The sequence below is a fragment of the Vombatus ursinus genome, unplaced genomic scaffold (genome assembly GCF_900497805.2).
Source record: "Vombatus ursinus unplaced genomic scaffold, bare-nosed wombat genome assembly UNPS02014942.1, whole genome shotgun sequence".
NCBI classification, from domain to species: domain Eukaryota; kingdom Metazoa; phylum Chordata; class Mammalia; order Diprotodontia; family Vombatidae; genus Vombatus; species Vombatus ursinus.
Window position 1 is genome coordinate 4,575,727 of NW_020954720.1, and position 26,476 is coordinate 4,602,202.

At 35.6% G+C, this 26,476-nt stretch overlaps 1 protein-coding gene across 16 annotated transcripts in view; it reads right to left on the reverse strand.

Moving 5' to 3' along the window:
• The window catches only part of SCEL (sciellin), a 149,391-nt gene that overhangs the window by 34,400 nt on the left and 88,515 nt on the right, over positions 1-26,476 (reverse strand). For 8 of the 16 annotated variants that reach the window (XM_027844579.1, XM_027844575.1, XM_027844574.1 and 5 more), the window contains 17 exons: positions 25,707-25,754; positions 24,241-24,300; positions 22,902-22,961; positions 21,973-22,032; positions 21,590-21,649; positions 20,830-20,889; positions 18,534-18,593; positions 15,787-15,840; positions 13,900-13,959; positions 11,039-11,098; positions 9,770-9,829; positions 9,277-9,336; positions 7,023-7,082; positions 6,371-6,430; positions 712-771; positions 498-560; positions 97-156 (listed from right to left, as the gene is read on the reverse strand). In XM_027844579.1, coding sequence (XP_027700380.1) covers positions 97-156; positions 498-560; positions 712-771; positions 6,371-6,430; positions 7,023-7,082; positions 9,277-9,336; positions 9,770-9,829; positions 11,039-11,098; positions 13,900-13,959; positions 15,787-15,840; positions 18,534-18,593; positions 20,830-20,889; positions 21,590-21,649; positions 21,973-22,032; positions 22,902-22,961; positions 24,241-24,300; positions 25,707-25,754 — 1,005 coding nt within the window. The remainder of the gene's footprint in view (positions 1-96; positions 157-497; positions 561-711; positions 772-6,370; positions 6,431-7,022; positions 7,083-9,276; positions 9,337-9,769; positions 9,830-11,038; positions 11,099-13,899; positions 13,960-15,786; positions 15,841-18,533; positions 18,594-20,829; positions 20,890-21,589; positions 21,650-21,972; positions 22,033-22,901; positions 22,962-24,240; positions 24,301-25,706; positions 25,755-26,476) is intronic. The other 8 variants (XM_027844576.1, XM_027844582.1, XM_027844581.1 and 5 more) reach the window with 8 other exon arrangements.

The window sequence follows — 26,476 nt, forward strand, 5'->3', positions numbered from 1 at the left end:
AATACATATATATATATATACATCAGCAGCTTTAAAAATTCTTACTCAGTTCTTTGGAAATTGTTCAGAGAGAGCAGCAAGATTAAATGTTCTTACCTCTTGCTGTTTCTGAAAGTTGTTGGATTCACTTTAATGAATCTATCCAGGTCTTGGCTCCTTTAGTAGGAGAAAAAAAAATGGCTTGGATCAATGATAAGATTTCAAAAATTATTCATATTATAAATCTTTTTCATTCAAGCATCTACCTATGAAACTCAGGAAAATTATAGTATCATAGATTTAGAGCAGGAAGTAACTTTAGAGGCCACTTAGCCTAACTCCCTTATTTTACCACAAAGATGAGGAAACCAAAGTTAAGGGATTTGCCCAAAGTTATAGAGTAGTAAACATTTGATGTGGGACTTGATCCAGATCATCTTATTTTCAGAGACAATGTTCTTTTCACAGAATCACATTGCCTTCCATACTGCTGAAAGAATATATTTTTATTCCTTTACCTTTGATTATTTCTGAGAAATTCAGGAGTCACTTTGATGAATTTATCAAGATCATCTTGGTTTCTTTAAATAATAAAAAATAAAAACAGTACAGATTAATGATACGGTTGAGGGGAGTAAGTACACTAACGTTATGAATGGTTCAAATAATTTTCTAAAAGTCTGTCAAATGTGTTGGAAACAGATGAGAATGATGAATATTCCTTCCTCTTACCTCTGATTGCTTTTGAGGGTTTCAGGATTAACTTTGATGAAATTGTCAAGATCTTGGTTTCTTTAAAGAGGACAAAAAAACCAGTTTGAATTAGTGACAGGCAAAGATTTAATGCAAAGAATTTGTAGGGGGAAGGAAAGGGATCCGGATATCACTATGCTAAAAGACTTATTTTCTTAAAAATAATTGATATAAGTCTTGGAAACAGTTGCCTATACACTCAGAGTAAGGATTAAATTATCTTGTTTGAATGGAAAACAATTCTGATTCTATATATTTTATCTCCACTATCCCTCTGCTATGAGTGAAATGTTTGTCAAGTAGTGTGTTTGTGTGTGTTATGTGCGTGTATATGTTGTGTGTTTGTGGGTGTGTGTGAGTGTGTGTGAGTGTGTGTATGTGTGTGTGCGAGTATGGTCTAGTAAATGTGAAGTGGATATCCAATAATCAACAAGCATTTATTAAGTACTTACCATGTGCCAAGCACTGTATTGGCAATAAGGATACAAGGAAAAATAATAGTCCTTGACCTCAAGAAGCTCGTATTTTGTCAGAGGATTAATTTATTTTTCCCTTTATCCAGGTATTTTGGCCCCCTGTGGACATGACATGACTCTATTATCCCTATTCTGATTTGCCATGCCCAGTAAATAAAAGCATCAACTGTAAAAATTAGATCTAAGACTGGGATTATTCTCAATAAGTAAATTTATAACATACCAACAAAATAATGATTTTATTTTCCTCCATGAATGAAAAATAAGCTAAATTCAACTCAACTATTCATGTTCAGAATATGAATAGACTGTGGATCTGAGGTCTTAAGAAGATAGAAGGCAGTAAAAGACAGCACAATGTGGTGGAAAAGGAGTTAGAGGACCTAGGTTCAAATCTCAGCCCACCTATTTATACTTGCTACTTATAGACTTTGTTGTTTTTTGTTGTTGTTGTTTTGTTTTGTTTTGTTTTTAGTGAGGCAATTGGGGTTAAGTGACTTGCCCAGGGTCACACAGCTAGTAAGTATCAAGTGTCTGAGGCCAGATTTGAATGCAGGTCCTCCTGACTCTAAGGCCAGAGCTCTATCCACTGCACCACCTAGCTGCCCTACTTATAGACTTTGGACAAGATGCTTGGACTCTCCAGGTTTCATTTTCTTTATCTGTAAATTGAAGGAATTGACTTAGATGTTTATTATTTTGTTTGTTGTTTGTCCTCCATTCTAATCCTCAAGATACATTCCAAGTCTACAGCCCAAGAAGGAGACTGTTTTCTTGAGTATTCCTACAAACATTCCTTGATGCTTTACTTGGGAGAGGTTAAAAGAACCATGGAAAGAAATTTAGCAGGTAGTAGGTAGTATGAAAATTATTTTCTTCTCTTTTATATTTAAGAAAACTGAGGCTCAAAGAGATTTGGTGGTTTGCCCAAGGTCCCACTTAAGTGCTGGATCTGGGATTCCAATGCAGAGCTCTAGACTTTTGGTAACAACTCACACCAAAACACTGTGCCCCTCCACTGTCACCATTCTGCTCTCTATGGGGCTTCTGCTTATTAGAATGTATGCTCCTTGAGAGGTCTGGAATATCTTCAGTTCTGTTTGTGTATCCCTAGCACTTAGCACAAAGTTAAGCCTGGAGGAAATGGTCATTAAGTCCATTATCATTCATGAGGCAGCTAGGATTGGGCTGTGGATCAGGAGACCGAAATTCAAATCTGGCCTCAGATACTTTGTAGCTGTGTGACCCTGGGCAAGTCACTTAACCTGTTTGCCTCAATTTCCTCATATGTAAGGTTGTTGTGAGGATCAAATGAGATAATATTTGTAAAACACTTAGCACAGCACCTGGCACATAGGAGACACTATAGAAATATTAGCTATTGTCATTATTGTTATTACTGTTCAATGTTCTTTCCATTAGGTCATATCTGTAGGATAATGGTTAATGATCCTGTCATTCAGCATAAATAACTAAGTATTCCATAAAGCGGAAGGGGAAGGGAGCAGATATTAATTACTATAGACCAGGCACTGTGCTAAAACCTTACAAATATCTCATTTAAACCCAAAAACCTTCAGAGATAGATGCTATTATTATCCCCATTTTATAGTTGAGGAAAGTGAAGCCGACAAGGTTAAATGATTTGGGCAAGATTACAGCTAGTGAGTATCTGCCATCAAATTTGAACTCAGATCTTCCTGACTCTACTGTAGATCTTTTAATAATATACTATTAGGTGAGGAATTAATGTATGTGACAGTTTCTTTGAAAGAAAAGGATAAATTAAAAACCTAATAAGCTTCCATTATCATAAAATTCTACCATCACTGATCACACATAACCGATTAATCTGACTGTATTTAACACACACTTTTCTTATAAAGCTCTCCTATTTTCAACTTGAAAAGAAGCAATATCAGGACGATAATGGTATTATAAACAATGCTAATTTCTTATCTTACAAGAGAAAAGATTAAACATCAAAACATAATTTCTTTTTAATAAACAAAATCCAGTACAGTGTTTTTCACTGTAACTACACATGCCGTACACTTCCCAGAAAACCAGCGGACGTTTTTATCTTTGGAGTTAGCCAGATGAAAGAAATTGAAAAGAACACAGGGAACCTTCATTTCTCTACTGTTATATTGAACAAGAGACTTGATTCTATCCCTCACTCCCAAAAATACATTAAAAATATACCAGGCTCCTCAACCACCAATCAAAATGCAAGTCAGTATGTAAACTGAACAATGAGAGCCTAGTGATGAGGCTTAAATGTATGCCTATCAACTAGAAGACACACCTGGGCTTACAGATACTCATTGAGCACCTCCTAGATGGATAGCATTCTGCTAAACACAAATACTCCTGTGAGCTTAGAAATGAATTCTTTCTTGCAGAAAGCTTAATATGTTTCTTACTAACTCAGGAAGCATAGTACCTCCCACTAAAATTTGTTGTATTAATGTAGCCAAGTCTCAAATGGAATATTTAGGGATATTTAACTCTCTGTGACTTCACATCTTTAAAATGCATTGCATATATTTACACAGATGCTCTATAGTTATTAGTCAATCAACCCCACAAGATGTTAATTCCATTAACAGGGCCTAGGTCTCAACCTTCCAGCCCATGCTACTTCTTCAAGGATAAGATTTAAAAGACAGATTAGAAATTTATAGTACATCTTGCAGTTTGTAATATTTATTTATTATATTGATCTCTTAATTGTGTTAGTTAAAGTCTTTGCTTCTTCCATGTATTCTTTTAAAGGACAAGTAAGGGTGCATTCTAAACTCAATTAGCTAAACCAGAATGAATGTGCTTCAAGAAATAAGTATTTTATGTATTTTCTTAAGTATAAGCTGCTAAATTGATATGGACTGCCTATTTCCTCAGAATATCTTTCTACTTTCAATACTTAATTAGGTTTAATATATGGCAATTACCAGCTGTTACAAAGAATGAATATGTCTACTGGCTTCTTTGTTTGGTGCTCAGAGGCTGTAATGACACATAAAAGGCAGAATATGTAACAAATGATATGTTCCTAGCACAGAGCCAGGAACCCAGTATCTGCGTCACAATTATTCACCGACAGATTGATATACAAATAAAATTGCAAAATAGAGATCATGGATAAAAGTTATTTTGCATAAGATTCTAAGATACATCCAGTGAGAATCACAGATCTACTCCAAAAAAATAAACTCTCTCACTTTCTGATTCACCTGCATTGTCTAAGGCTGAGGAAATCCAAGGTCAACAGAATTCAATTCAACCAGCATTTGTTAAACACCTATTAACTGCTTAAAGGCGATCTGCTGGTACAGTGGTTAGACTACTTGGCCTTCAGTCAGGAAGACTCATTGTCCTGAGTTCAAAGCCAATCTCAGACATTTTCTAGCTGTGTGACCCTGGGCAAGTCACTTAAACCTGTTTACCTCAGTTCCTCAACTGTAAAATGAGCTGAGAAGGAAAAGGCAAACCACTCCAGCGTCTTCGCCAAAAAACAAAACAAAACAAATGGAGACAGGAAGAGTCTGACACAACTGAAAATGACTCAACAGCAATAACAACTGGGTGCTTGGGGAGTCACAAATTTTAGATTACTCAGCCTCTACCCAGATAGAGTTTTTAGCCTAGTAGGGAAAGAAGACACAAACACAGATAACTATACAATTATATAAGCGTTTTTAAAAAATCAGACCTGTAAGTTCATTGAAACAGGGAATTCGTGGCGAGGAAGCTCCCTCTACCAAAGCAGATCGACACCTCGAAACCTAGTTTTAGAAGACTGCCCGGGGCACCAAAGGTTTAAAGGACTTGCTCGGAATCACACAGGGAGGACATGAATTCCGGTGTTTCTGATTCTGTGACTGGTTCTCAATACACTATGCTATACTACCTGTAATTACGCTAAAATAGTGTGAATGAAGTATAAAGAGGGGTCCGAGGCAGTAGGCTATTGGTAACAGGGGTATCATAGAAGACTTCATGAAAGATGTGGTCCTTGAGTTAAACTTTAAAGGATGGGTAAAGATTCACCAAGTAAAGAAGAGATGAGGCTATAATCTAAGCATCAACTATATCTATCTATCTATATGTATACATATATATCTATATATCTATATCTGAACCTGAACTTAATGATACAGGAGGATACCAAGATAGAATAATGTCATGAAAAAACCCAAGGAATGATCTTACTGACTCTACCTGCAAACGTCTCTCATATTCATCCTCTACTCTCCACTCACATACATGTCACCCTAGTCCAGACCTTTATCGTCTAAAATAGAATCCTGAGTCTTTTCCCAACTAAGAAAGGCAGGGAAAGGCTGCCCTGCTCCAAGCCTCTCCTATGTTCAATGCATCCTCTATATAGTTTCCAAAGCAATATTCCAAAAGAATAATTCTGACATTGGGCAGCTAGGTGGCACAGTGGATAGAGCACTGACCCTGGAGTCAAAAGGACCTGAGTTCAAATCTGGCCTCACACAATTGACACTTACTAGCTGTGTGACCCTGGGCAAGTCACTTAACCCCATTGCCTGGGGGGTGGGGGTGGGGGAAGAATAAGTCTGACAATGTCCCTCCCATCATCAATAAGCTCTAAGATAAAATATAATCTCTGCTTGGCCTTTAAAGCTCTTCATAATTTGGCTCCACCTTTATACATTAATTGCACATTATTCCACTTTATATACATTATGTTCCAGCCAAACTGGACTACTTTCCTCATACTCAGCATTCCATTTCCATTTGCCTTATTCCCAGAATGTCACCTGACTTCCTATAATTCCTTCAGTGCTCAGTTCAAAAGCTGCCTACTTCCACAAGGCTTAAGCCAATCTCCCCCATTACTAGTGCCCTCCCCACTTGGAAATCACTTTGTTCTTATTTTGCATTTGCCAATGGAATATAAACTTCTTCAGGGCAATGTTTTTAATCTCTAGCTCCTAGAATGGTACCTGACACATATTAGGTACTTGAATAAATGCTTGGTTAATAAATGAATGGATATAGGAAAAATTTACTGAGCAAATACCCAGTTCATCCAATCAATTATCGGGTTCTTTTCCCAACTGATTCAGTTTTATTTGTTATCTAGACATGAGATAATGGAGGGAGGGAAAGGAAAGCCTGTCTTTTACCCTATGGTACTTCTGACAGCTTTGGGGTTCACACTGATGAACTCATCAAGACCTTCTCCCCTAAAAGCATAAAAGAAAATGATCAGATCAATGAATCAATGACAAGAATGCAGTGAACACCTGAATAAATTCAGGGATGTCCTGGATTCCAAGGCTCCCAGCCTTAAAAGGGAATTGAAAACAATAGCAGCAATAAATAATATTCTCCACTTTACTAAAACGCTTTCACATCTACTTACTTTATGCTGGTGAGAATCTTTTGAGGCAAGTAGGAGAGAGCTATTCTGGAGTGGTTTTTCTACTACATTTTTCTCAAGATAATAATTAATATAACTACCTCCACCTTCTATTCCCTTATTATTTAAGGAAGGAGAAAGCAAACATAGACTCATGTTCAAATACACTAAGTAGGCATGAGAATGTCATCAGCCAACAACTTCTTAATCAGCTTTTCCAAACTGTTTGCTGACCAAAGTTCCTTTTGGTTTGTTTGGGTTCACTGAATGACTACATCTGTGCTCATTTTAGTTATGGCCGAGCTATGATGTTGCTGTTTAAGTGGATTTGATGTGCATAAATCACTGTCCTCAATTCAGATGATTTTTGAGCATACATTAGAGAAAACCAGATCTGGAACCTATGCTTGTCTTACCCTGGAGTAGGTTTGTTTGCTGTTTGGTTCACTTTGATGAGATTATCCAAGTCTTGGTTTCTTAAAATATTAAAAAAAAAAACAGATCAATTACACAGAAGGGTATAAAATAAATTTTAACTGTTGAACACAGAACTTGTATGCCGCTTGAACTGTTAGACATTTTAGCTTTTAATGATACTCTTTAGTCCTAAGGAAAAACAGAAAGCTATTAAGATTTTGTTGACTCTTGTTACATAGGATGAGTGCATTTTAATAGTTCTTGATTCAGTACGTCTGACTTTCACTTGCTGAGCAAAATTTCTCCTTATACACGCTCTCCTACCAAACTTACACAAAGAGTAAGGGGAAAAAAGGAAATTATAATATGTATCAGCAAAGGATAAAAAGATGTTATAATATATAACTTTTTTTTTTTGCTCCATCTAGGGACTGTGGAAATAAAATGAATATGTGATGATTCTATATCCTATATATATGTGTGTGTATATATAGATACACATATGTATATATACATACATGTATATATATATAATTATTCTGTATAAATGAATGTGGTAGTATATTATGTATATAGTGATACATATGTACAGTATATGCATATGTTTATATATAAATATTATAAGGTAATGAGACTGAACTCCCAAGCAAAATTAGCTTAATTCATTGCTTTAAACTCACACCTCATCTATCACATTCACCTCCTTTCACTTAAAGAGATAATTTTTATTCTACACTGTTCTCCCATTCCCTCCTAGCAACTTAATATTGGGTTGCCAAAACATAAGGTGGCTCTTGATTTTTTTTTTTAATAGTAATGATCCATTAGTACATGTATTTTGTACAGATAGTACAGACAGATAAGGAGCTGGGTCTAGAGTTGGATAGGAGAACGGAAGCAGTCTGGACTTCCTTTGGGAAATTACTTTGTACTTCTGGACCAAGCCTCACCGCAACAAAGACCCATCTATTTAATGATATTCTTCTAATGATGGCTGCAAGTCTTAGAATGCCACAAGCTCCAAAGTATTAAAACTGGTAAGAACTCAAAGGACCATGGATAGGTGCATGGTATAAGGGTAAGCCGGCTGCAGCAAGATATCAATAGAAAACTGGGTAGATGGAATGCATAAAGGATACCATGAGACAGATAGATGATTAGAAACAGAGGTAGGATAATAATGTAAGAATAACCAATGAACAGTCCATATGCTCCATTGGTATCCACATAACGTAAAAAGGACTAGAGGAAGGGTACCAGGAAGTTTGGAGATCCCACTGCAAAGGATTTATAAGCAGATACATACAAAGCCGCACAAGGTGGGCAAACATGTATGGGTTATAAGCTGTACCACTAGAGGGAGTAGCCACATTGATGAGATCACTGATCCATTGAAATATGGTCCTAGGTAGTACTGAAATGATGACGGTTATAGAAGAACCAGAATGAGGAAAAATAATGTGATACTCTAGGATTTTTCCATCAGCTTATTTTATTCCTGTATGGTCACTTGAAGTGCTTATGGTTTTGTTGGTACCGAATTGTTTGTCTTCACAATAAGGGTAGGTGGGGAGGGAGAAAGGGAGAAAATTTAGAACCCAAAGTTTTAAAAACAAATGTTTAAAAAAATTATTTTCACATACAACTGGGAAATAAGATATATAGGCAATTGGGTATACAAATCTATCCTGCCCTATAAGAAAATTGAAGGGGAAGGGGATAAGAGAAGGGGAGGCAGAGACAGAAGGGAGGGCAGATTAGGGAAAGGGGTGTTCAGAATGCATACCATTTTGGGGTGGGGGAGAGATGAGATGGGGAGAAAATTTGGAACTTAAAATACTGTGGAAGTGAATTTTGAAAACAAAAAATAAGTAAATTAATTAAAAATAAATAAATAAAGGGAAAAAAAAAGAAAGGGTAAAGGGCTTGTCCAAAGTTATACAGCTCATTAACAGCAGATATGGGACAAGAACCCAGGTCTCTTATGTCCCAGTTCATTATTCATTCTACTACACCACATTGCTTCTACTTATTAAAAAAAAAAGAAAAAAGAAAAAAAACAACCAGAAATGAAAAAAAATTGATGTAAACCCTGAAAAACCAACCATCTACCTATATAATCAAAGGCTAATAGCAATATTTTGGTAATAAATTAACTGGAAAGCTTGAATTTTCTCAAGATTATAAAGTCATTTAATTTTTGTACATTTTCACAAATTTTTATAAAATTTAGAGAAGCTCATTAAATCTTACCCCTGGTCACCTTTTTCTGTTCTTGGATTTACTCTGATGAGATTATCAAGATCTTGGGACCTTTAAACATTTAAAAAACAAGTTCATGATAAATAAAATTATGATAAATGCTTAACATTAACATTGGTATTATTAATAATTCACATGAAGGGTAAGCTTGAAGGAAATTTATTACTAATGTAATACCGCATTATATTTGATAGTCTAGACCTAATTAAAGCAAACTGTCTAATATTAAAATTGATATACCTGTTTAAATTCCCATGTATTTCCAAAAGTTAAATTAAGCCTAAAACTCAGGCTTAAATTAAACAAATCAGTCAACTGATTTGTATAGTTGTGGCCAGCCAAAAAAGTCTCACTTGACCCCTCTAAGTACTCCTTGTTAAGTCAAATTTGAACTTGAAGCACACTTAGTCATAATGTCATTTTTCACTAGCAGATGGACCAAATTCTTTTTCATATCTTAAGAAAAGATTTCCATAAATCTTACCCCTGGATACTACTGTGGGTTGCAGGATTCACTTTGATTAGATTGTCCAGGTTTGAGCCCCTTTAAACATTGAAGAAAAGATCAGGTCAAATTCATATCAAGAAAATAAAACATTTTCTAAAACTGAGAAATAGTATACATAATGTTCATAGAAATAACCCCCAGATGGCCAAATATTGTCAATGCATATTCACATGTGTGAAGGAGTTCTCAATTTACCTGAAAGTCAGCCAGAGAAGTATCCAATTTCAGAATTCCAACCCCAACCAGAGATACCATATTGAAACTCTGCTTTCCTCATAATATCTATTTTGTAATACCAAAATTCATTGCCGTCTATCCTATGCCAAGGGAACACATTGGTACCAAATCCAATGTGGAAGGACAGACAGCAAGTGTCTTTAAGGCAACTTCAGAGAAACTTTATAACACTCAGTGTTCCATGAAAAGGTTGCTAATCAATCACAGAGCTCACTGTATAAATATATAACCAATCTCCTCTTTAATTTATTCAGCCTCTGCCTCTGGTTGTTTTATAACTTTGTGCTAAGGCTACAAATGGTTGCTTGTGTTAGCAACAAACAATACAAGGATCAAAATCAGTAATGACTCTAGAAGTGTGACAAATAATACCTTTAAATATGATGTAATCATTTCACTGGAAAAACCCATCATTGTCTCACTGTTCAGCCTTCAGTACACACCCACTTTCCATCTTAGTGAAATTCTATGTTTTTTATTACAACTACATATGTTTCCCACATACTGCTGTATCAGCAAGTCCTCCTCTGATGTACTGAGCCACCCAGATGTGGAACATGAGTCCACATGTGGGCCTGCCTTTTATACCCTCTTCTCTGCACACTATGATCCTGTGAAGACCAGATTGAAGACTATCTGAGGCTGTAACTACCAAACATCAAACACTCGGATATTTGGAAACTTTCAGGTTTTTGAATGACATTATGTTTTCATCCAGATGTCTAAAATCATATAACTATATCCTGAAAGTAGAATCAACACTTTTGGACCTTCTCAAAGAAACAAGGGAACAACCAATGGGGCAGGAAAGATATAACACCCAATCTTTTGCTAAATTAGTTCTGCTTTGCCAGGCATGTTCCCAAGCTGGAGTGCTGCATGGAATATCATTTGTTTGATTTTTTTTCAGAAGCCATAGGATTTGAATGTCACTACTTTCACAGAATTCAGTTTCTGTTTTTCGAGCATGAATTTTAAAAGGATAAAGCAGGAAACTATAAATCTTACCCTGGAATATTTCTGTTTGCTGAGGGATTCTCTTTGATGTAACTGTCAAGCTCTTGACCCCTTCAAGTGAAAAATGAAGTTCTGATCAGAGCAAGTTAATGCCAAATACATACCTCATGGCACCAATAAATGAATAGTGTGCAAACTTGAAGAGAACTCTGCTGCCCATGGTACATTTGAAGTTTAATTCTCAGGGTGCAGATGGAGATATAGTTTTTGGACACATGTAACACAGGAATTTGTTTTGACAATATATGTTTGTTACAATGTTCTTCTTCTTCTTTTTTTTTCCTTTCTTCCCAGTGGATATGGGAGAAAAGGAGGTGGGAGGTGGGAGGTAGAGGTAGGAGTACATGAAAATAGATTTTTGTTCTTTAAAAAAATTAAATTAAAAAGGACTTTCCAGACCATGTAATCTATAATTTGTGTTCAAAGCAAAAACATATATGGACAAAATAAACTACAACTATCTTTCATTCAAAAACAAACCAAAACAAAACCTCTAAAGAAATACCTTCAAATGAAGACAAGAGTAACAGTTCGCACTTTGAAAAAAAAAACCTTAATAAAAATTGGAGAAAAGGTATGTGGGGTTCACTTATCAAGCCAAAATAAAACTACTGGGCTAAGCAATATTTGAATCATTGAAAAGATAGACTCCACCTAAATCACCTGAAGAACAAATGTGTTTCCTTTGTTTACCAGAATAATTGAAGGACTAGAGACCTGTAGATCTGGACATAATATCCCACTGAAAACATCTCAGTTTGACAGTGGTCACACTACTAGAGATAGGAAAAAGGGTTGGAGCTATAACTTCACTGACAGAGGAACCTTCTGGAGCAGGAAACCTCCTCTCCCAAAACAGGCCAGCACCTGCTTGGCAGCATGCGGTCTTAGACAGCTGCCTAGAGCATAGAGAGGTTAAGTGACTTGCTTAGCATTAATCAGAAAGTGTGTGTCGGAAATGGGACTTGAACCCAGGTCTTCTAGGCTCCAAAGGTTGCCAAATACTAACCAAATACTGCCTTTCATTGCTTTTTGTTGTGGTTGTTGTTCAGTTGTGTCCAACTCTTCCTGACCTCATTTGGGATTTTCTTGGCAAAGATACTGGTGTGGTTTGTCATTTCCTTCTCCAGCTCATTTCACGTATGAGGAAACAAGCAAACAGGTTATGTGGCTTGCTCAAGGTCGCACACAGCTAGTAAGTGGTTGAGGCCGGTTTTGAACACAGGAAGATGAATCTTCCTGCCTCCAGGCCCAGCACATGCCACCTAGCTGCCCCATACATATATTGTTTTAAAGTTTACAGAGCGTTGACAGAATTGTTTTAAAGTTTATAGAGTGTTAAGGTCTACAGAAAGTTTACAGAATGTATATGCTTCCTCATTTGCACTTTGTAATGTTTGTAAAATTCTTGGGGTTGTTCCAAAAGATCAAATGAAATTTTTGTGTGCATGTGTATGTATGTATGAAATTTATGTATATATGAAATTTGTGTATATGTATGTATAGATATGTGTACACATGTCCCTATAAATATATACACACACATATACATACATACACACATTTATACACAAATACATAAATTTCATTTGATCTTTGGAACAACCCCAAGAATTTTGTAAATGTTACAAAGTCCAAGTGAGGTAGTGTATATATAACACATTTGGTAAACTTTAAAACACTATACAAATGTGAGCTATTCTTACTGTCATTGTCATCATGCCCATCCGTTATGCTCACAGATAAGGGAGCTAAGCCTCTGGGAGTTTAAGTATTTGCCCTGCATCACGTAACAATAAAATTTCAGAGCTGATACTCAATGCACAGCTCCAATTCTGACAGTCTCCAGAGTAAAGACCGACGATAAGTTGGATTCCCCTCCCCAGCATGAAAGAAAACCTTTGCATTAAATTGAGGTTTAAAAGGTAGAGGCCCTTGAATAATGAATATATAAAACATTCCATTTGGTTAAAAAAAAACCTAAGACCAAAAGTCCTGTTTAACCTTTCAAAATAATAAGAAAAATAACAGCTCATCTTTGTATAGCACTTTTCTGTTTACAATATTGTTGTACTGTGTTGTGTTGTGTTTTCCCCTCTGTGCAACCCTGTGGGGTGGGTAGGGCAATTATTTTATTGATTAGGGAACTGAATCTAAACTTAAAGAGAGTTAGGAAATTGGCCAAGATCCTATAGCCTTTTAGTGGTGGAAAGCACTAAAGCATATAGCTGAGTAGAATATAAAGTCCCTGAGAGTAGGAACTGTCTCATTTTTGTGTTTGTTTTGTCTTTTGTATTTCCAGTTCTTAGTACAGTGCCTTGAATAAACATTTGATTTTTGTTGTGGTTCAGTTTCAGCTGTGTCAGACTCTTGGTGACCCCATTTGGAGTTTTCTTGGCAAAGATATTGGAGTGGTTTGCTATTTCCTTCTCCAGCTCATTTTACAGATGAGGAAACTGAGGCACACAGGGTTAAGTGATTTGCCCAGGGTTGCCTGGCACTCTACCCAGTGCACCACCTGGCTGCCTATAAACACTTGGTAATCTTTGTGTTAAATAGAATCGAACCTCCTGTCTTCCGATTTCAAAGCCAGACTTCTTTCCACTGCACTAAGTTGTGTCTCTCAAACACCATACCGGATAACCGTAAGCTATACCAAAGCACAAAACGCACCGTGCTATTTGAATTTATCGATCACATTTAGATTTCCAGGGTATTTTCATTTTGAAACACAAGCGCTCAATTTGAGCCTGAGCTTCCCTGATTCTACTTCAACCTTCCCAGATTAAACAATAAAATTCTAATGCATTTGTATAGGCACAAGAAAGAGTAAACAGTTCCACATGTCCTACCTCTGGGTATTTTTGTTTCTTTCAGTGTTCACTTTGATGACACTATCAATATCTTGTTTTCTTTAAACAAAAAGAGAGATTCCGGTTAGTGATGGTCAGCGGGAATACTATTCTAAAATATGAACAATGCCTTAATTTAAGAAAGAGTAAATATATACTTTCTCTAAAACAGTATATAAATTCCAAAATATTGAGTGTCAGGGAATATCATGCCAGAACATCAAAAATTGGATTTTTTTAAAAAATAAACTATCTCCTAAGAAAAATGAGTGATATGATACCCCTTTTAACCTCAGGACAAATAATGACCATTACCTATTAATTGATTATGTAATGATTTATTTTAACAATTTTAAAATTTCTTGTTTAACAAAAATAACTTTATTCAAAGATATATCTCTTCTGTTGAGCCCAAAATGGGCATTGTAAAAATAACCATTCTTTGCTGTATGGAGATACAGCAAATCACTATTCAACAAAGTAGATATAATTAACTATTCCATTTTTAAATAATAAGGATGTTATTTTAAGATGATTGGTTTTATTATGCTCCTCATTCTTACTCAATTCCATTCACCACAGGGTAGGCCAAGGTCCTTATTATAATGACAAAGGAAAAGAAAGGAGAATTTACATTGTACCCTATTACCTTCTTGTCATCTGCCCTAACTACTGCTGTACTCCCCAGATCATAAGACCTCCAAAGACCATGCTCTAAGTTAATTCCCTTGGGAGACTTAACTCTGTCATCTCTGGAATTCCTGCCCTGCCCTGCCCTGCCCTGCCCTACACTATCTTGATTGGTAAGTTCATGTAGTTCTTATATCTAGCCAGCCCCAACCATGCATCATATTCCACCTACAGGATATCTTCTTGCCATATGCCCTATTACCACATGTACCTTCCTTTCTCTTTCCTTACCCTACCCTCATAGCTTTAGGACCCTAATCATATCTTCTATTTCTACTGGAAAAGATGTGTCAACAACTCCCCTCTGGCTCCGCTTACCATCCCTATGGCTTTCTAAACCAAAACACCCTTCTCTGGCCACCACTGCCATCTATCTGTCTGTCTATCTATCTATCTCTATGTAAACACATACATATATGTGTATATATGTCTATATATATACACACACACACACATACATGTATACACACATATACATCTGTCTGTGAGTAGATAGACAGATAGATAGATAGAAGCTTCCCTCAGAATGTGAACTCTTTCAGGTTTTGTTTCTATTTCTAGCATTTATCATACAGTATTTGGCACACAGTAAGCCCATATGATAAATGATTTCATTTGCCATTGAAGGTAAAAGAATTAATTCATTTCATGTAGCAGGGGGCCACAGAAACCTCATGCATAGAGGTATTGTTCAGTTCCATAAGGAATGTGATCTAGGCATGAATAGAGGAAGCAGTAGAAAGTGTGGATATTATAGATTTTTCAATATAGTAGCCACATTTATGCTATCTAGAAAAAGAAGAAAGCTTTACCCTAACTATGGTGGCCATTTTCATCCCTAAAAGAATATCAAAAGTCTAGCTTCTAGTCCTGTAGAGAAGACCAAAACAGCCCCCTAATCTGAGCTACACTATTCACAGAAGCCAGTTATTATATGCCACCTATATATGCCATTATATAACACTTATATACTTTAAGGTTTACCAAGTGCTTTGCAAATATTATCTTAACTGCTAACAATGACTCCTAGAGTTACTCCACCTCACTTGGATAGAAGTAGGTTCCAGTTAGAGATAGTCAGCTAATATTATTAATCATGAGTACAAACAAGACTTTTAAGTTTAGAAATGCTCCTAAAAAGTCAATTTCATTTTTCCTTTGACTATCCCATAGAGACGAGGAGTAAGTAGGTCTTACCCAGTGATATTTTCATTCTGATTGGGTTTCACTTGGGTTTCCAGAGCTTGATCTCTTTAAAAAAAAATGATTTTAATTAAGCAAGTCAGTATTAAACAGGTGTTTGATATTTTGTTTTATTTTAGATGCCGTAAGGAATATCATCCTGGGACTCAGAATCACAGAATCTCCAAATTAGAGTGTACTTCATAAATTATCTAGAACCACCAGATCTGAATCCATGATATCCCCAACAAGGGATCAACCAGCCTTTCCTGGTTGTGAAACCTGCAGTCAGGGGGAACCCATTACCTCCTAGATCAGTCTATGGCCCTTTAGAGGGTCCCAATTGTTAGGGAATTTTTCATTAGCAAGAACCTAAATTTTCCTCTTTTGTAACTTCCCCCACCTTGTTCCTAGTTTTGTCTTCTGGGGCCAAGGAGTACAAGCCTAAATTCCTCTTTTAAGTGATAGCTCTTCATATACATGCATATAGCCGTCATGTCCTCCTGAAGTCTTCTCTTCTCCAGGCTACACATTCCTATTACCTTCAACTGATCCTCATATGTGCTACTTCCTATATGAGATCTTTTCTGACTCACTGCCCCCCACCTAGGTGTGACCCCTAGAAATTATTTTATGTTTACTGTATGTATATAAATGGGTGTAGACATATCTATGTTATATATATATATATATATACACACACACACACACACACATATATGTGTGTATTTATGTCTATATCTAGTTAATTTACTTATGGCCAATGCCCAGGAAAGGGGAATATTGAGGCTACCTTTTAAGATCTCAAAAGGCCAAGAGAACATTATAAACAGTAACAGCTATATTGTTTTAAGAACAATTTTCAGCGAATAAGTCATTTTGACTATCATAAATACCCAAATTAACAATAAAGGAAGTATGAAGAAAGATGCTATCTGCATACAGAGAAAGTACTGATAAACAGAAGTATGTATGGAATAATTTTTCACATATATGTATATGGATGTGTGTATGTATGTATGTATGTATATCTATACATCTATCTTAGCTGGAAGGGGTAGTGGAGACGGGAGAAAAAAAGGAAATTTACATGATAATTTTCTTATATATTTAAATGGAATAGCAAGTTGTACATAATAGATTTGCAGTTTCATGTGCACTAATATTGTTTTTAGCATACTGTGTTATGGATGTGTTTATTTTATTCCATAAATTGAAAACATAATACGTTTTTAAAAATTAAAAAAATATTAAAAGGCCATGTATCAAAAGAAAAGAAAAGAAAACACAAGCAAGAGAAGGCCCCATTCTAGATACAGGCTTGCCTAGAAGACCATGAGCTCATGGCTGGAAACCTAGTAGGTGATAGGACATTCCCCCCACCCCCCCATACACACACACACACACACACACACACACACACACACACACACGTTCTTTAGAACTCAGAGAGTTTTCCTTACACTAAGCTGACAAAAAGAAAAAGCCTGAAGGGTGGATCCAATTAAATAAGTTTGCTTAGCCATCAGGAAGCAGAGGGAAAAAAGGAGGAAAAAAGGAAAAAAAAAGAAATTTACATGATAACTATTATATATTTAAAAAGAATAGCAAGTTGTGCATAATATATTTACAGTTTCATGTGTAATCATCTTTTTTATTATACTATTTTATGGAAATGCTTTTTTTTTATTCCACAAATTAAAAATAAAAATAAAATAGAAAAAAAAAAACTTTAAAAAGAAGATAGGAAGGATCAAGTTGTGAAAGGCTTTAAAAGTAAACAAAGGGGGCAGCTAGGTGGCACAGTGGATAGAGCACCGGCCTTGGAATTAGGAGGACCTGAGTTCAAATCCGGCCTCAGACACATAACACTCACTAGCTGTGTGACCCTGGGTAAGTTACTTAACCCCATTGCCTAGCCAAAAAAAGTAAACAGAGGATTTTATATTTTAAACAAAAGGGAGCCCCTGGAATTTAGAGTGTGTGTGTGTGTGTGTGTGTGTGTGTGTGTGTGTATGTATGTGTGTGTGAAACATGGTCAGACCTAGACTTCAGAAAAATCACTTTGGCAGCTGAATGAAAGATGAATGGGAGGGGGAGAGGCTTGATCAGGGAGACAAATAAGAATGCTATTGCAATAGCCCAGGTGAGAGATGGTGAGGGCCTGTACTAGGATGGTGGCTATATGAGTGGAGAGGAGGAAACATATACAAGAGATGTTGTGGAGGTAGAAAGTCTTAGCAACAGACTGTATATGTACAGTAAGTGCAAGTGAGGAGTCTAGGATGAAGATAATACTAACAACAGTAATAATTACAAGTGTAATAAGTGCCAGGTACTTTGCTAAGCACTTTACAAATATTATCTCATTGAAGGCCTGGGTAATTGGGAGAATGGTGGGGGAAAGAGAATGAGTTCCACATTTGACTTTTTGAGTTTGAGATGCCTTTGGACATCAAGTTAGAGATGTCCAAAAGGCAGCTGTGATGAAAGGCTCAGGAGAGAGTTTAGGGCTGGATATAGAAATCTTCATAGAGATGATAGTTGAATCTATGAGAGCTAATGATTCTGTAACAAAAACCTTGGTGTCCATAAATTGACCATAGACTACTGTAGATATTAAATTCAGGATCAAAAATAGTTAGGAATATAACATGGAAATCTGAAGTCTATTAAAAGATAAATTCTGACAGTATCACTTAGATCACATATAAAAATGGGGAAAATTGCCCTGGGTTAAGGTATATCTCACCAGCTCTTACCCTTTTCCATTTTTATCTGTCTTGGCATTCACTTTGATGATGCTGTCAAAGTCCTGGCTTCTTTAATAAATATATATTTTTTAAAAATCATGTTAGTAATGTCACATACAACAACCTCTTAGATCAATGTTAACTTCAAATATCCACCCAGCTCCTGAAGTAGTACTAGATGCCCCTAGGATGAAAATGATCAGTGAAGACTTTTGACTTGATTATTGCAACCTTTGTTGATAATGATGTCGAGTTAAAGTCTTCCACTGTATAAATCTCAGTCTGAAACTAACACTCGGTGATATTCATTTTAAAAACAAAAATTTCCATTAAGCCTTACTCTAAATGAAACTACTAAAGCTTAGATTCTTTATTAAGCATAAGCTATTAAAAAGAGGTTCAAAAACCAGATCTTCTATACTATCTTTAAATAAAAGTGATAATAATAGTAATTTGTTATTCAGTTGTTTTAGTCATGTTCATCTCCTTGTAACCCCATTTGGGGTTTTCTCGGCAAATATACTAGAGTGGTTTGTCGTTTCCTTCTCCAGCTCATTTTACAGATGAGGAAATTGAGGAAACAAGGTTAAGTTATTTGCTATGGGTCACACCAGATTTGAACTCAGGTCTTCCTGTCTCCAGGCCTGGCACTCTATCCACTGTGCCACCTAACTGCCTCAATTGTTGTTACATGGTCTTATTTAATGTACATTATATGTACAGTACCTGGCATGTCCATCTAGTTTTGTGTATCAGAAGAAAGAGTAATCATGGCTAAGAAAAACAGTACTACTGGGAATTTCTTGATTAGTAAAGTCCTTCTACCAATGTAAGTCAGCACCTTTCTTTATTGCTTAAAGAATCTTAAAATTTGCCTGGGGTCCTTAAGGGTCAAATGATTTCCCCAGGGTCACACATTCAATATTTGTCAGGACTTGAACCCAAGTCTTCCTGGCTCTGAGGCTGATTCCCCCCCCACTACATTTTCTCTTCCTTCTTTCCTTTCCTCTCTCCCTCCCTCCTTCCCTCCTTTCCTCCCTTCCTTTCTTTTTCTCATCTCTCTCTCTGTCCACATAGGGAGTCATACCCTTACCTGAGGGTGTTCTGCCCAAAGGAATATAAATTTTGATTGCTGAAACCTAGCAAGATATCTTGGGGTCTGTGGACTAAATTTCTTTTTTATGGACCTTGCCTTAAACCCAAATCACTCTGGATCTCATTGATTGGCCAACAATGGCTCCCAGCCCAAGCCTCACTTCGTTGTTGTTTGCATTCTGATGACTCAGAGTGAGTGTAAATAGTAATTGTTTCTGTTTTGGCCAGAAACCCTGAGAGTCTTTCCCTCTGGGACTGATTTTATTTTTTTGATTAGGTAAAAGAGGCCATTCTTTGCCTCATTTTTACCTTGCCTTAATCACTGAATGGGCATTGCCTCAGACAAACTGAGACTTGAAAAAGACCTTAGCTTAAAAACGTCAAAGTCTCCACTGCATCTGGGGCCATATCCAGTCATCCTTATCTATATCTTGCCACTCGACCCAGATGACTCTGAAGGAGAAAGTGAAGCTAGTGACTTTGCATAGCCCTCCCTCACTTAAATCCAATTCACTTGCATGTCATGGCATCTTCTCCCTGTCATGTCATGGTTCTCTTCCAGAACGAAGGAGAAACAACAACAACAAAAATGATAACTCACATAAAGTACTAAGCCCCCTCCTACTTCTCTAGTCTTCTTATATTTTATTCCTCACCATGTATTCTTTGATCTAGTGACAGTGGCCTCCTTGCTGTTCCATGAAGATTACACTCCATCTCTCAGCTCTGGACATTTTTTTTTCTGCTGTCCCCCATGCCCATTTCTACCTTCTCTGCCTAATGGCTTCCCTGGCTCCCTTCAAGTCCCAACTAAAATCCCATCTTCTACAGGAAGCTTTTTCCAAGCCCTTTTAATTCTAGTACCTTCCTTCTCTTAATTATTTCCTATTTATCCAATAAATAGCTTATCTGTACATATTTATTTGTTTCTTGTTTATCCTATTAGATTTTGAGCTATTTGACAGCAGGATTTTTTTTTTTGCTTCTTCTTGTATCTCCAGTGCTTAACACAATGCCAGGCACGTAGTAGGTGTTTAATAAATATTTATTGACAGATACAGTACTTTCAGGTATAAGCACTTTTCCCACAACAATTCTATGAGGCAGCTAGTTTTTCATTTGAGGAAACCAAGACACAAATCTATGATATGAAGTGAAAAAAGTAAAGAAATTGACCTAGGAAATAATCCCAACAAATTAGGAGTCTTACTTTTTGTCATTTCTATCTGCTGTGTGATTCACTTTAATTAGGCTGTCAAGTCCTTGGTTTCTTTAGAGATATCAAGAAAAAAAAATAAGTCAAGTTAGTGTTGTTATATCATTTATCTTTTGTCAGTAGCATTCAGAAGATCCTCTTGACCCATTAAGTGATTAGATGTTTCCAGAGCTACAATAAGTCAGAGGTAATTGGGGCTTTGCTTGAGGTGTCAAAATTTAGAGGGTGTTGGCAGTACCTGTAACCCTTTAGCTGGTAGAAACCACTGAATTTAGTACCAAACAATTAATTAGTATAAATAGGAAGGTACCAGATGATATGCTTACTTTCCCCAGTATCTATACTCTAGGTGATCTCTGGCTTGGCTGTACCCTAAAGGGGCCTATCTAGCAGAGGTTTCCATGTAGACCAGTCACTGACCCCTAAGTCAATATTCCTGTCCAGCATTCTCTTTCTTCCTCCAACTTTATGATTTTTCCTTGATTCCTTCCACCCCTCCCCCACCATTGCTTCCCTAAACCTCTTTTGCAGTGTTGTTCTGGTTGCCAGAGTTATTGAATAATGCCTATGAGTACTTCCAAAACCAGAAAGTCCTATTGTCCTTTGAAATACTTAATTCATTGAATTATCTTTGCTGTTCATTGTATAGAACTGGCAACAGTCTAAAAGTACTGTGCTGAAAATCTCCTCCAGCAACTAATATCCAGCAATTCAAATGAATCAATTTAGAAATGAATTCACCACCAAGTCTTACCCTTTGTCATCTTTGTCCTTATGAGGGGTCACATTGATGAGTTTGTCAAGGTTTTGGTTTCTAAATTTAAACGTGAAAATAATTCAAATCAGTGATAACATATGAAAAGATCTATGATTTTATAACTGAATTTTTTCAAAAATTCAGAAAAAGATATTTCTTATGAATATTTCAAGTGTAGCAATATTGAATAGCTAAGTAGAAACTGAAATTTTTATGTCCATCATGACTGAACTTTGATAAGTAAAAAACCTCATATTTCTCTATTGCATATACATATAAATTTATATGCCAAATGACAGAATCTTCATATGCCTAATGCTTAAAAACACAGTCAATATGAAAGATAATCCCACTAAATCCCATTATTGATTAATTCTTACCCTTTGCCATTTTCATCAATCCTGGCCTTCACTTTAATCATATTGTCAAGATTTTCATTGCTTTAAATATAAAAAATAAAAGTAATTTCATTCACTCAACAAACATTTATCAGACATTAACTACATAAGAGGAACTTTACTAATGAATAGCTATTGCATTCAATTTTCTGTTGGTTCTCACTTGTTACTTTGTCCATGTCACATTTTATTATTTTAACTTTATAATATTTTTCATCGACACATGGGAACTGAACTAAGTGACGAATTCCTGTTTCAAGTCCCACTAAATATCAAGTCATTTTAGACTACCTCACTTTCTTCATCTATCCATAAGACCAACTTTGTTACTCCCAAGACTTATATATCTCCTTTTTTATGTACCTGTTCTATTCTGACAATATTCTTGCAATATTTTTCTTCTCTCAATGACTTGATATTATGTCATTCAAATTCTTGAAATCTGACCCCTCCCATAAACTTTGCTGAACTATAAGTAGAAGATAGGATAACTTACCCTATCTGAAAATAAAATTACCTTAACAACCCATTTCTTTCCATTAGACACAGTTAATCTTTAACCCTGTTTGTATTTCAATTTAACATAATTATGATAGATCCTTTTGACATTTGTACAAATGCTCTTATTCATGTTTGTGTGGGTTTTTGCTTGTTTTCACATCATCTCCATCCTCATTAAGGGCTTTAATTCCTTGAGATGGAGACAAACTATGTCTGCAAGGTCAATTTGAAAGCAAACAGTATTCAACATCCATAGGTTGGTACTTAAGAAGAGTTTTTAAAATATTTTTATGACAGCAACAATTATGATGATAAAATTGCCTTGTGTTTAGTGACTGGTAAAAATACAAGTAAACAGTCAATATGAAAAATGCTACCACCAAACTAATAGAAAATTCATCCATTCTTACCCTTTGCCATTTTTGTCAGTTCTGGGGTTGGCTTTAATGATATTATCAAGCTCCTGATTTCTTTAAACATGAAAAAAATAATAAAAATTATGTTATTAATCACTGTCCATTATATCAAATAACAGTCTAGGATATAAATTATGTCAGATTATGCAATAACCATTTACTGATCACTTTATCCAGGGCTCTGGTGGGGCTGGCAGGGTGTATAAAATGATAGAAGACATGCAACTTTAGAGTTGGAAGGGACTCTAAATTAAAACAAAAACTCTTCCAACTTCCACACTCAAAAATGAGAAAACAGAGACCTGAAAAGTTTGAGTGGCATGCCTCAGGTCTTACAAATATGCTATATTACATATAACAAATATGTTATGTATATGTAACAAATATGTTACAAATATGATCCAGGAACAGAGCCTAGCTTTCCTAAGTTCCTGCCCAGAGCTAAACTATAGATTTAGAATTAGAAGAGACCTCAGAGGTTGTATACTCCAATTCCTTAATTGTTCAGATAAGAAACTTCAGGCACCTGAGAACTGGTGACTTGCCCAAGGGTTACATGGGTAAATAAATAATCTGGGATTTGAACACAGGTGCTCAGATCCCAAATGTGGTGCTCTTCCCATTGTCCCTCTTTCTTTGCCCTTTAAGGAGCTTAGAGATATGGTTGGGAAAACAAAAAATACTCATGTGTTATGATAGAACCAATTACAAAGTCAATCAATCAATAAACATTTGCTAAGCACACATAATGTGCTAGGCACTATACTAAGTACTTGAGATTAAAATATCAGTTGCAATGTAAACAACCAAAAAAAATTTATAAGTGGGGATCCAAATACACAATGTAAGAAAAATAGTTCACTAAATAGGGTGTAGAATGAAAGAGTGATCAACAATGCTGTGTATGTGTGGGGCGGGATTGGGGGGGGCGGGTCCAAGTCAGGGGAGGGTTCCCCAACAGAAAAATACCCAATAGGTCCTAACTACATTTAGTTCACTGGACTGACTCATTAGTGTTCATTATATATAATTAATATCTAGTTTGCATTGAGCTTGTATTTTAAGGAGATAAAATACTGACTTAGATAGCTGTAATATACATTATCACATAAGAGGGTTAAAAAAAGAAAGTGTCATATGAGATCTGAGGAGAAAAAGTTCTAAAGAAACATAATCACCCCTCAGATAAGTGAATAACTCTTTTAGATCTATAGCACCTCTTTTAATATTTCTATGCCAGGAAACAAAATTCCCCTTTAATTAAAGATTACAGGACTAAAAGAACCTGTCTGGACAATAACATATCCAAATTAAGAGATAAATTAAGTCTTACTTTTTATCAGTTTGTTCTGCCTTAGGATTTGTTCTGAAAATGCCATCCAAGCCTTGGTTCCTTTAAACATAAACATAAACACACAAACACACACACACACACACACATCAACCTATAGTCAATGGTAGTTCACTTAATTTGGCAATAACATTAAATTCAAGAGATTGGAGATTAAAAACAGTTTGGAATAAACGGCCCAACTAGGAATTTCTAAAGACCATGGTACAGCAATCCTTGAATGTATTGAGTTTCAGACTGAAGCCTAGGAAGGTTGTCACTTATTCCAGGTCCCACAGCTAATTAGTAGCAGAACAGGGACTAGAATCCAAATCTACTAATTAATTACTCATCCCTAACCCAGTGCTTTATTTGTCTGCTTTGCTTTTATTATAACTGCCTCTTTGTTTTGGTTAACATTTTTAAAGTTTGCTTTGCACTTTTCTCATTCATTCATTCTAATTCTATATGCTAAAAGTTATTTTAGCATGTTCATGCTAAACACTTGTAAGTTAACATTGAACACAAGTTAAATTATTCACTACTGTCTCTTATCAGATTTTTAAGTCACACATTTAGGGTAAAAGATACAGAACCAGGAAATAATACACAAAATGGTTGCAATAATCTAAATGACAATAAGACTAAGAGGCAGCTGAACTCAGATTAATTGCAATAACCAATCTTCGTACTGGTGGATAGGTGAGGAAACATATTTCCCTTATCTTAGAAGAGAGATAACTAGGTCACAAAAAGTAGATTTAGAGCTGAAAGGTCTTGTACACCATCTGGCTCAACTTCTTATCTTAGAGATGAAGAAAAGGTGTCCTCAAAGAGTGAAATCACTTGTCCAAGGTCATGTAGGTGATAAATGTCAGAGTTGGTTGGGGGACCATAGGTATAGAATGTTATATATGCTATCCCAGCTGTTTTGTTGATTAATTTTGCTTAACTTTACTACTTTGTTATAAGGGAAGATTCCATAGGTGGAGCATATGTGATGGGAAATTCCCATGGTATAAAAAGGAAATGGCTTAAACTAAACTTCAATTAAAATTTAAAAAACAAAATAGGCAGATTATACTTATTGAAATAATAATTAATGTTTTATTAGAGTCTTATCTACAGTGGCAACAGTGCCCATTTACCAAACCGAGCCAGACATATATGTTAATGGGAAGAGATATTTTCAGTCTTCACCTTTAACTGCATAACAATAAATGAACAAACACAATAAGAAAACAAAACAAATCTATCCTTAGTAATCCTAGATTTTTTAAAGCTACATATGCTTTTGATATTCAGAATCAATAGCTCTTTTAGATTTTCACATACATGGCTTCTATTAAAATACTTGTAGGTAGCTTTTCTCAGATCCAGTGCATTTCCCATTATACTGACACACAAATCTCACATAAAAAGTCACAAAGGTTTCTGTTTTAAAAAAAATAAGCTCTTTTAAATCTTACCTATTCATGTTTTTGTTCATTTTGATGAGATTATCCAAGTCTTGACTTCTTGGGAAAAAAAAGAAATCCACCATCAGTGAAAATCTTCCCAACAACAAACTAGGACTAATTGTGAATTCAATTTGTAGGAACTATTCAATCAATTTATAATCTATAAAAGGAAAATTTCAACAAAAAATACAATGCTTTAGATTTTCCAGATGACCCTTTGAAAAGATAATTATAATAAGTAAACAATGGCAATTCACTCTCTTGTCTAAATCTATTTCTATGGATATGAAAGGTTCTCATAATAAGGTAACAACAATGAAGAGTTATTTTTACCTTCACTCATCACCTCTAAGGATTTTCTATGAAGGTAGACTGAAGTAGAGAGAAAAGTAAATTGATATTTTAGTTTCTTTAAATGGGAAAGCATCTTAATGCAGAACACTTTAGAGAACTAACTGTAAGAAGTCTCTGAAAGTAGTTTGGAAAATTCTGACCTGAGGAGGCTTACTGTCTTCTCTTTTAGAATTAGCATTGGTTCCAGAAAACTCAACTGAGATTAACAGATTCAATTCAAGGTGATTAAGTCTAATCAGAAACCAAGCTAACTTCAGGGAGGAAACAACGAGTTAATCTTAAAGGCACCTCTAATAATTTAAATTAATTTTAAAAAAAAAACATTTTTATTATCTGACAATAAATTGTTTGACACTTGACAGACACTAAACAGAACAGTCATTTCCACTGACAGCAGAACGGAAAAGGAGAACTGTTCATGGAAT